Here is an 11698-nt window from a genome sequence, read left to right on the forward strand (position 1 = left end):
GGATAAGAAAGAGGATTGTTTGTTTGACCATCAAGAAGCCAAGAACCAAGGGAGACTAATATAGGTGTCGCTATTTGTGACTAAATTTGTCAAACTATATATAACCGTTAAATTAGCAATGCAAATAAATAAAATTTGTGACTAATATAGGTGTCGCTATTTACCACTATTGCTAATCCTTCCATAACATTTACACAAATCCATTACGAATCTATCGTTTTTTTGGTTATTTAAAAAGAAAAATGCTAAATTGTAAAGTATTTGTTGTGTGTAAACGTCTGTTTTATTGACTGTTTTGTTAAAAACATATCCCGTTTTTATCTATTTTTTTATGAGTTTCTTTCTAAATTATCAGTGACAATAATGTGTTAACAATGTTTTCCTTTATAGATTTTATTTTATTTATCTCTTTTAAAAATATTGTAAACAGTTAAAACATTTCATTAAATTACATATCAAAATAAAATTTTATTTATTTCAAAAATAGAATAAATGTGTAAACGTCTGTTTTATTGACTGTTTTGTTAAAAACATATCCCGTTTTTATCTATTTTTTTATGAGTTTCTTTCTAAATTATCAGTGACAATAATGTGTTAACAATGTTTTCCTTTATAGATTTTATTTTATTTATCTCTTTTAAAAATATTGTAAACAGTTAAAACATTTCATTAAATTACATATCAAAATAAAATTTTATTTATTTCAAAAATAGAATAAATATGTAATAAAAACTGAAACTTAACGGGCATTTATGCGTACCACACTGTAACGTGCGCCCATTTTCCGCGTTCACCAGTTTTATTGATCAACCAAATGTGACGTTGCTGGATTTGGTGATCGAAGGAACGTAATCTCAATCAAAATTTTCACTCTCTGATTTCCTTTGCAAATGGATGTTCTTCGTTTTTCTCCCTCCCAATTCCAATCCAAGGTAACTTTATCTACAAATTATGCGTTCAATTTTCATTTTTCGTTCCTGTAACTCCGATTTTCATAAGATATTTGCTATTTATCTGTGTTCTTCATGGAATTTGTTAGAAGGAAGCCGAATGCAGAATTTTTTTGTTTATAATCATGTATTTGCATTGTGTTTCCTTAGGTTCATAATTGCATGCATCTCTAATGCAAACGTATATCTACTTTGCGCATCTCTAGCTGTAATGCGTCTGTGATACGCAATGTTTTGTTGATGAGAAAAATTAGAATAATCTACTCATTACCGATCGTGTTCTTAGCCTAAATTTTGTTGCTGAGACGTTATTTTTATATGATTACTTACCTACGAGAGATAGAGAGACGCAAAAACGTACAATATGTATTTCTTATTCTTCCATGATATGGTGTCATCGTTGATTATTGTTCTTCGTTTTTACTTGGATTTGGATAATTTAGGTTTATATGGCTTGATTAAAGATACGCAAGTTAATTCAACTTAATCTGCAAGAGTGAACCAATTTTCACTGTTTTGTTGTTACCTTCCGATTTTCATCTAAGTAGCTTAGGTAAATGTCAACAATGGCCGTTTTTTTCAACATCCAAAATTTTTTACTCCCGAATTAAATGGATTTGATCTTAAACCTTTTTATATTCTGAATTTTTCAGATTTTAGTTTCTTGCTTCTGCTTGAGAGGGGTTACCCTGGGGCATAGGAATGATTTAAGTTTAGATGGAATGGGTCAATGAATTTGTTTCAGGATCATGTTGATCCAGCAAAAGAAGAACAGCTGAAATGGACCATAATAGGTAATTATCTACATCCAGCAAAATGATCCTTAGAATATTTTTATAGAAACCCTACTAGGAAATAGGAATGATCCCTTTTGATGGATATTACACCTTAGCTTTGTTAAACTTAATACATTTGGAAATGATCATAAAGTAGTTGATAGTTTTTTTATATGATTTTTGTATAGGCATTGCTATGCAGCATGTTCAGGTGTCAGATGATTCAATATCAAAACAATTTTCGTTTATCACAAGACCTCATTTTTTTTTTTGTTTCATATGCAGAAACTGATACTAAAGTGACGAGAATTGTGAAGCTCATCAAGGGTATTTTCGGAAACAGAGAAGTAAACCAAACGAAAAGTACTGAAGCTCTTGACCTGATTGAAGATTTTCACAATCAGTACCAATCAATGTGTGCTATGTACGAAGATTTAAAAGAAGGTGTAAAGAAAAAATGCAACAACGAAGAAGATAAAGAAGACAACGAGTCTTCCACTTCTTCATCATCAAATTCATTAAGCATGGAATCAGCAGGAGGATATTTTTCCCCAGGTAGTGGATCAAAAACACCAAGTCTTGATAACATTCCAAAGGCGGCAGCAACAACAACAGATGCTCAAAGTATGAAATCTGAGAATTCATGTTATTCTTTAGAAGATGTGAGTGAAGTTGTAAAAGAAACATTAAGCGTTGAACCTGTTTGGAGTTCATTTAAACCAGAAGAAAGAGAGGAAGAAGAAAGGGGTAGAGAAGTAGAGAAGCTCATGAAAGAAAATGGTGATTTAAGAGATAAATTGGGTGAAAAGGAGAACAAATATCAGCATCTTGAAAACAAATCATCTAGAAGGATGAAAGAGCTTGAAGATAAAGTCGTTGCTTTGAAGCATGAGATTGAGGAATTAAATCATCAGGAGGAACGGGAAGGAGAGTGCAAGGGTAGACATGATAAAAGAAAAGACAAAAACAAAAACATGGGATTTCAGATTGAATCTGATGCATTCAAAGAGAAGGCAGGTGATGTTTTGAAGAAACTTGATGAGTGTGAGAAGATTCTCAAGTGTAAAATCGATGAATCCATGGGTCGTGTCCAGAATGTAAGAAAGGAATTGGATTTGTTAAGGTCTGGAAATGATGAAGATCGAAAAAAGTTGTTGTATGAAAAGGAAAAAGAAGTCGAGTCTTTGAGGATTCAGAATCAAGCATCAGAAATGGAGCTCAAGGGTAAAATCGTCCAATCCATGGAACGCGTCAAAAACATGCAAATGGAACTGGATTCCTTAAGGCATCAGAATAAAAAGCTTCTACATCAAAATGAGAAAGGAGTCCAGAGTTTGAGGATTCAGAAACAAGAAACAGAAATGGAGATAAAGGAAAAGAGTGAAAAGGTTGTAGATGAGTTTGAAAATATTCTCAAGGGCAAAATCGTCCGATCCGTGGATCGGTTGCAAAATATGCAAATGGGAGTGGAATCTTTACGATCTCAGAACGTTGACGTTCGAAAAAAATTATACGAAAAAGAAAAGGAAGTCGAGTCATTGAGTATACGGAATAAAGAATCAGAAAGTGAGCTTAAGAAAAAGAGTAAAGAAGCTGCGGATTCCCTTGAGGTGGTGGAAAAATTATCAGAGAGATTGCAGCAAACGACCTTCAACCAAGAGGATTTGAAACAGCAAGTAAACGATTCCTCTGTCATGATTGCAAGGATAAACGTCGAAAACGAAAAACAACAAACTACGATTTCTCAACTAAACGACGAAAATGAGAAACAACAAGCTACGATTTCTCAATTAAAAAACGAAAATGAGAAGCATAAAACTAGGATTGCTCAACTCAACAACGAAAATGAGAAGCAGAAATACACAATTTCTCAATTGAACTCCCAACATGAGAAGCAAAAAGCTACAATCTCTCAACTCGACAATGAAAATGAAAAGCAGAAAACTACAATTCTTCAATTAAACGACCAGGATGAGAAGCAAAAAGCTACAATTTCTCAACTCAGCGACGAAAATGAGAAGCAGAAAACTACAATTTCTCAATTAAACACACAACATGAGAAGCAAAAGGCTACGATTTCTCAACTCACCAACGAAAATGAGAAGCAGAAAGCCACGATTCTTCACTCTAACGACCAACTTGAGAAGCAAAAAGCTGCAATTTCTCAATTAATGGACGAACATGAGAAGCAAAAAGCTACAAATTCTCAACTAAACGGTGATAGTGAGAAGCAAAAAGCTACAATTTCTCGATTGAACGGTGAAAATGAGAAACAAAAGAGTACAATTTCTCAACTGGAGAAAAAACTCCAAGCGAAAGAGACTCAGATTTCTAATCTGGAAACAAAATCGGAGGGAGTTAAGAAGGAACTATCAAACAAGTTGAAAACGCTGGAGCACAAATTCAGATCCATGGAGATGGACAAAAAGGAACTGGAAGTAAAGAACGACGTGTTGGCGGTGACACTGGAGCAAAAAGACATGCAGGCCGATAAATTAAACGACGAGGTGAAATCAAGTTTCCGGGCGGCGGTGAAGAAAATGGGAGATATGATGACCGAATTCCGGAAGTGTTCCGAGGATAACATCCTTATTTTGAGCCGAAGAATCCGTGTGGCCGAACAGCTTCAAAACGAAACGCGAGAGTGGTGCAAAAAAACAAAAGATAAATACGAGCAAGACAAAATGGACAGCGACACCAACGTTCGCACAATCAAGGTCCTGATGACGATGGTGAACGAGACATTGAAGGTGACGGAGGCTCTAGGGCTCCGATTCGTGGAATGCTGTGAGACTTTCATGAATCGTGTGTCCAAGGTGTCGTGTGAGATAAACTCTGCCAAGGATTGGGTGAGAAGAAAGAATGTGGCGATGGTTCAGTTGAAGGAGGATTTGGATGCAGTTGTCGTGGAATTGGATGGTAAAGAAGAGGAGGTGCTTCGATCCAGGCAAAAAGTCTTGAAGTTGGACACTAAATTAAGGGATTTGGAGAAGACTGTGAAGGAGAATCATGAAACTATAATTGTTCTCAAAGAGGAGAAAAGGGAAGCAATCAGGCATTTGTGTGTGTGGACTGATTATCACCGGAGTCGAGCTGATTTTCTCACTAAATCGCTTTCCGATCTCCTCGCTAGAAACCACAGACCGGTTTAGTTTCATTCTAACATTGATTGGACCAGGTTAGTCCTTGAAATTTGAATCCCAGCTTCTTCATAGAAACTAGACACCGGTTTTTTCTACCGGACCGGATTTAGTTCATGTATACATACACATATATGATGTTGTTTATAACCCAACCCCTCCCCTCCCCTTGTGCTGTTCATTTTGTTTATAAAAAGTTTCATCCACTTTGTTTGTAAAAATTTAATTGCATGTGTGCTGTGTGGTGTGGAATCAATAACCAACATAGAGAGAATTCGAAATGTTTTTGAAACATATCTATTACCCGACTTTTCCAGATAAATCATAGATTTTTGAGTTTTTTTCTGCAGTTTTGGTCCAAAAATATACTCAGTTTTACATGAGTCAAAAACGCTATAAACACCTCAAATAGAACAACCAACATGATTCAAATAAAAGGCAAAAATCCATGATCATAAATAATACTAATAAAATTAAACAAACAACTCGTGTAGCAAATAAATATCCTTATTGGGTGCCAGGTGTTGGTGTAATTATGAATGACAAACACCAAAAAACCAGAGCACAGCACAGCAGAATTGGGTACTCACAGTGGTCGACCACTCTCTATCAACACTAACAACTTCTACATCTCTTCATTGAATAACAAAGAGTCAAAGAGAGAGAGAGAAGAGAACAAAAATCCTACCCCTTCCTTCTGCTCGCAAAAATAACACCACCAATTCTCTCCAACATTATTATCATCTTTTCTTTTCTTTTCCTTTTTTTTTTTTTTTCCTTAATCAGATATCCTCATCTCTACTCCAAGTAGATCCTTAACAACCTCGTACGACACAAACGCAATCGCTATCGAAGGAACCACCTGCCACACAAACCAAATACAAAAATGACCAAACTACCCTTTTGGCTTGTTCATAATTTTATATCAATGAAAATGACGAAACTAACCTTGACCGAGTTAGGAACGAGGCCCTTGTACAAAGCTCCAAAACCTTCATAGCGAACGGTTTTCCTAAAGGCATCAACCATTCCAGTGTACTCAAGTGCTGACTTTCCATCTGCAGTAACAACCGAAGCCGCATCTTTCCAACCAACCATTTGCATTCTTCTACGGATCACATCAAGCGGGTAAGCAACCGTTTGACCAACCGTCCCAGCTGCAGCCCCACATGCAAGCTTTGTGGTCACACTCAACTCCGTTCCCTCAACCAACCCAAACGGTCTCGACTTAACCAACCAGTCTTTTAAAGACTCATACACCGCAAAATTAAGACCCACATACGGGACCTACAACACAAAAAGACACAATTACCCTTCAAAACTCAAAACCCTATTATGATGTTGTATTTGAGTTTTGAGTTTGACTTACGACACCGATGACAGAAGGAAGCCAGCCTTTGTATAATGCGCGTGGACCTTCTTCACGTAGTACTGTTCTAAGAGCATGGGCAATTCCTCGATACTGACTTGGAGATGTATCGGTCTGCACGCAAAATTTGTAAAATTAGTTGGGGAGAAAAATAGAAAAAGAAAAAAAAAATATTGAAAATAATAATAAATACCTGGACAGTAAGACGACCACGAACCAAGTCCATGGGGTAGGTTGCTGACATGGCAATTATTCCAGCACATGCACCGGCTCCAAGACGTAAGAGAGGGGTGAGTTCAGCATCCTCTGAAAAACAAATCCGAAAAAATTACTATTAATATCGTAGTTAGTTTTCAAGTGTAAATACTAAATAGTAAATACCAATAGATAAATAATAGTTAGAAAAGATTGCAATCTAAAGTACCATTTCCAGGTTGCTGCCGATACAGATACAATATTCCCCTGTTTATCATATCACGATGTGTTACTTATCAAGTTGAAATAAAAAAAAAAAAAAAGGAAAAAAAAAAAAGGAAAATGAGATGACATACTTTGAGGCCTCCTCATAGCTAAAGAACTTAACAGCAGAGTTAGGAACAATTCTAGCACAATTAGTACCATTTCCTTTAAACAGCCCACGAAAACCCTCTGTTCTCCATATATATTTCAACCCTTGGATTGTACCATTATATTTGATTGCGTGAGGGTTTTGAACCTGGAGCAGAATTTTCAATCGTTCTAGAGGAGCAACAGCAGTTCTTGATCTGAAACATAATCAAATCATAATGAATAATCATATTCATCTATATCATAAATTCCTAGTCTTATTATTATCTTGATTCTTTCTTTCTTATGGCTGTCTGGCTGATTATACATTTATCCTAGGGATGATACATCTTCTTATACAACAACACTTTAATTTAAAAGACTATTGATTATGACTTATGCCAAAATCACATGCTCGTCTTACCTTTTGTGTTCAAGCTACCTCGCTAGACTCTTCTAAGTTCTAACAACATCAATTGCAGCCACGGTTTGTATAGACTATAGAAGAAGTGAGAATCATGGATACGTTTACCAGGGTTCAATCATTTCAATGTTCGATTGGGTCTAAGTAAATATAATATTCAGAATAGAACGACGGCCAAACCCTAAGAACAAATCCAAACTCAGTTGTAACCCATGCAGTCAAAGTTCAATTTCTGTGGATTTTGGCAATTATAGATCAAATTTTCGATTTTGGCAATCTTTAATAGTCTCATGTTTCTGTTTTTGTAGATTAAAGAGTCCCATATTTCAATGATTCAAAAGGGGAGAAAAAGTGTTAGGTAAGAAGTTTATTGATAGAGATATATATCGAATGTAGAGATGCAAATCTATTGCCAAATACTAAATAATCAGCTCAAAACACAATGTATGTATAGTGTAAAATTACTCAAAAACATCGAAAGTGACATGAATGAGATCAGTGACGGATGGATTGATCGATTAAAAATGGAAGGAGAGGGATGAAAGAACTAACACTCCACCGGCGACGCCGCCGGCCACAAGAGACTTGCAGATGCTGAGTAAAGCGTGGCGGCTGGGAGCCTTGACACCTTCACTGGCAATCTTTGCTTCTTCGGCGAGATTAGCGATCGTAGCGCTGGTCTTCCCTACTACATCCTCCGACGCCATGTCAACCGGCTAAACCCTACAAATGGAAATTATAAATTGGAGCGGAACCCTACCGCAAATTAATAAAGATTCGCCGTCGCGAGGCCTCCTCCGGCGATCTCAGTGGATGTCAAATGGGGAATAAATATAAAATTGAACCAAATGAGAAGAAAACACGATTTATGCGATGCGATTGTGTTTGTGCGAGTGTCCACGCGCGTGTTGGATTTATCATTTATGCGATGTGAAATTGTGTTTTGTGTTTTGTTGGTGAGAATTTTGCATTCATGACTTGGTAATTTCATATTATTGTAATTTATTTATGTAAAACTCAATTAATTTATATAACATATTATAAATATTTATAAAATGTAACTTATGTTTAGTGTTGTAGAATCACTAAAGTTAATAGTGTTCATGATACACGTTATCATTCTCTACAGTTTATTTTACCCGAACATATTATCTATATTTCATCCTTTTATTCTCATAGCTTCCACACAGGTTTCTGCCGGATGGAGGGTTTTAATAAAAGTTGTATCGTTTTCTTAGGCCTTCTGATTTCTGTGTTATGGTTTCTATTTGCCTAATTGCTTCTTTTGATTTTTCATGGACTTCTTATCCCTAGGGCTTCTGGTTTTTGTTGTGCTAAAATTTTGGTCAAGTTTGGGACACCAATCTAAACCCTCAGCATCGGCACCAACATGCATCTCAGAATCTTTATGTATTAGTGTTAAGGTCTACGCCAATAAAGCATCCTTTAAAACTCAAACTTTTATGACATATGTGTTTTCATACTCAGAATCTTTCCGTATTAATGCCAACACTTACACCACTAAAGCATCCTTTAAAACTCAAATTTTTATAACATATGTGCTTTAGGAACAAGTGCTAAAGAAACTTATAAAACTGTAACTTTTATATAGTATGTTATTTTGGAACTACCACTAAAGAAAAGTAAAAGAAAAGTAATGTAGGTTGAAAGATTAACATCATCGCTTTTCTGATGTGCATCATAGATTATATGGGTTTGTGAATTACTCTTCTAAGTGCTTAAGAAAAGTGATGTACGTTAAAAGATTCATAATATCACTTTACTGTTCTTTATTAAGTTAACATCTTTCTGAATTGTTTTTCTAAGTTTGATGGATCTATGATCGTAGAGACATTAAAATTTAAAAATGATACCGTAAATGTAGCTTCTAGCTGCTAGTTATAAAGTATGCTTGTCAAATGTGTTAAATTCTTGTTGGGTCTTCAATTTTCTTCCCTTTTTTTGTCATCGTAATTTGTCACATACTTAATTATGCATGATATATCTTATGTTTTTTTTTTATCTAATAAGGTTTCAAAGTTGTGTTGGATATTGTTCACTTGTTTTTAGTTGTGATAAGTATTCGAAATCCCAAGTATTATATTTCTATTTCCCTTCGTTCTGTATCGTTGGTATTTAGCGCATACTTAAATATTTATGATATATCTTTTTTTTTAAGATTTTAAAGTTGTGTTGGATATTGTTCATATGTGAGTTTTAAAATTATGATGGATATTGTTCAAGTTTGTTTAGTTGTGGGGAGCATTCGAAATCCCAAGTTTTCTATTTCTATTTCCTTTTATTCTTATATTAGGTGATATATTTAACGTGTAATCGCAACGGTTTGGAGCTATATTGTTATATTATAATATTTTTAGCTATTGTCTAAGTGGTTACTCATCGCTATATTTAACATATGTCAAATCAAGGTAAGCTCCTTTCTTCCTCAAAGTTTATTGGTGGATCTACTTACCACTTTTGCCTCAAATTAGTTAATGTTATACGAGCTGCTCTCCCATTTATAAATATGTAATGGATAATCATATATGTATGACAATACAAGAAGTTGTGATATGATATATTCACTTAATCCACTCTCATTATTAATGCGCAACAAAACACGTAACAACCTGCAGCAAAGCATAGCTAAAATACTAGTTATTACAAATTGTTATAATGTATCAAATGGATTATTACTTTAAATCAAATTCAGTTTAATCAATGTATTATATATATATACTAGCCGTCTACCCGCGCAAAGCGGCGGGCGGCGAATAATTTGACTCTTTAGAGCTAAAACTATTTTGCGTTGACTTCGAAAAATGAATATTAAATGACATCTATTTTTCAAGAGCATTATCATACCATATTAAGGGGTGTTTGGCTAAGCTTTTTTAAAACAACTTATTAGGTTCCACATCACTATAAGTTAAAAAGTGTTTGGATTAAAATAACTTATTCCGGTGGGGAACCTCTGATACGTTATTTTTTCATAAGTTACCCTACACTTACTTATTAACTTATAAGCTAATAAACTAATAAGCAATAAACTTTTTTGCCAAACACCCCCTAAATGGTTATTACTTCCATTTATACATACCCAAACCACTTGTACTGTTTATCGTCCCTTCTTTTTCGTTTTCCTTAATTTCTTTATTAGTTTAATGTCCTACTAAGTAAAATGCTAAAATATATAAATAATAGTTTATAAAAATAAACCTTTAGAATATCAGGTGTTGTGATTCAAAACTCGATAAATAGGCCTTTGAGAAGGCCAAAATACTCAGGTGTCAACTTGTTCATTGTGATTTTAAACCAAGTTTGGTCACAAATTAAAACATTTTCAATAATGGTATGTAATTCAAGGATTCATATTGATTTAGGTTCTCGAAACCTTAAAATATTGAACAAAATCTATATAGAACCTTATAATAAGGACAATAATCATCGTAATCAGGAAGTCCATGTGATGAAACTTGATATTATACGGACCAATGATGAAAAAGGTTTCATTTTTAGACTAAACAAGATGAAAATTATACAAACTACATTAATCATGTCAAATCTTGTGTTTAACCGTTCTTTATTGCAAAAGTAAGATGCCAAAATATATAAATTAATGATAATACAATGCTCTAACTGGCCTATTGGTTGAGTTCTTTGAACCTGCAAAGCCAACACATTAAAGAAACATAGTAAAAACCGTTTTATGAACAAACCTAATATAATAAAGCCTTCGCCCAATATATTTATAAGATAAAAATACAAAAAGTTAAAAATGATGAAATCAATTACAAGTAAAAATTAAAATAAAAATCTGTTAAAAAAGAGCCATCTACAGTAGGGATATTTAAATCAACATGTACTTTCTGATGGTTTCAAATTTTCAATTATCCGAAATTCAGAGAAGGAGATAGAATTTGTTGAGAACTATAAGGATTCAAAACACAAGTTAAAATTTAATATTATTTTATTGATTACTACTTGTACTATTAGCTTAATGATTTGCATGTCTTAAAAAAATAATATTATTATATTCAATCTATTTTTAGAAATAGTGAGATTTCTTTTATAAGATAGTAAATATATATATATATATATATATATATATATATATATATATATATATATATATATATATATATATATATATATATATATATATATATATATATATATATATACACTTCGGTTTTCATACATTTCAATAAATTTCATCAATTTATATGATACAATAAATGATAGTTTTTATCCATGTGGTTTATACTTTAACATGGCTCGTCTATATAGTTTCCAAAGTTGCATACATGGCCCCTATGATTGATATTATCTAACATATCCGGTTAAACGCATGTGAATGACAAAATTACCTTTATATTTGTCATTTTCTTATTTTCTTATTTTCCTTATTTTTTATGGATTATTATTTTAATACAACATTTTGTTATTAATTATTAACTAAAAGAACCACCAATCACCACACCAATACAAAA

General features: G+C 33.6%; 2 protein-coding genes across 2 annotated transcripts; one reads left to right on the forward strand and one right to left on the reverse strand.

Annotated features, from left to right (window-relative positions):
* Window positions 1-779: 779 nt before the first annotated feature.
* On the forward strand, window positions 780-5579 carry LOC111894265 (COP1-interactive protein 1-like). Its single transcript, XM_023890340.3, has 2 exons — window positions 780-932; window positions 2012-5579. The coding sequence occupies exon 2, from the start codon at window positions 2140-2142 to the stop codon at window positions 4876-4878; it is 2739 nt and encodes a 912-aa protein (XP_023746108.1). The 5' UTR covers window positions 780-932; window positions 2012-2139; the 3' UTR covers window positions 4879-5579.
* LOC111894266 (mitochondrial adenine nucleotide transporter ADNT1) lies at window positions 5299-8087 on the reverse strand. The gene is made up of 7 exons (XM_023890341.3): window positions 7758-8087; window positions 6787-6999; window positions 6660-6697; window positions 6429-6541; window positions 6236-6349; window positions 5815-6153; window positions 5299-5728 (listed from the first exon to the last, which is right to left on the reverse strand). The coding sequence occupies exons 1-7, from the start codon at window positions 7910-7912 to the stop codon at window positions 5645-5647; spliced, it is 1056 nt and encodes a 351-aa protein (XP_023746109.1). The 5' UTR covers window positions 7913-8087; the 3' UTR covers window positions 5299-5644.
* Between the last annotated feature and the right edge of the window lie 3611 nt (window positions 8088-11698).

This window comes from Lactuca sativa, chromosome 3 (assembly GCF_002870075.4).
Source record: "Lactuca sativa cultivar Salinas chromosome 3, Lsat_Salinas_v11, whole genome shotgun sequence".
NCBI classification, from domain to species: Eukaryota; Viridiplantae; Streptophyta; class Magnoliopsida; order Asterales; family Asteraceae; genus Lactuca; species Lactuca sativa.

Coding starts and splice junctions, on each gene's coding strand:
- LOC111894265 (XM_023890340.3), top strand. CDS start 2,140: ATGTGTGCTATGTACGAAGATTTAAAAGAAGGTGTAAAGAAAAAATGC.
- LOC111894266 (XM_023890341.3), bottom strand. CDS start 7,912: ATGGCGTCGGAGGATGTAGTAGGGAAGACCAGCGCTACGATCGCTAAT. Junction 6,350..6,428: donor GTGGTCGTCTTACTGTCCAG/GTATTTATTATT, acceptor TTTTGCGTGCAG/ACCGATACATCTCCAAGTCA. Junction 6,154..6,235: donor TTCCTTCTGTCATCGGTGTC/GTAAGTCAAACT, acceptor TTTGTGTTGTAG/GTCCCGTATGTGGGTCTTAA.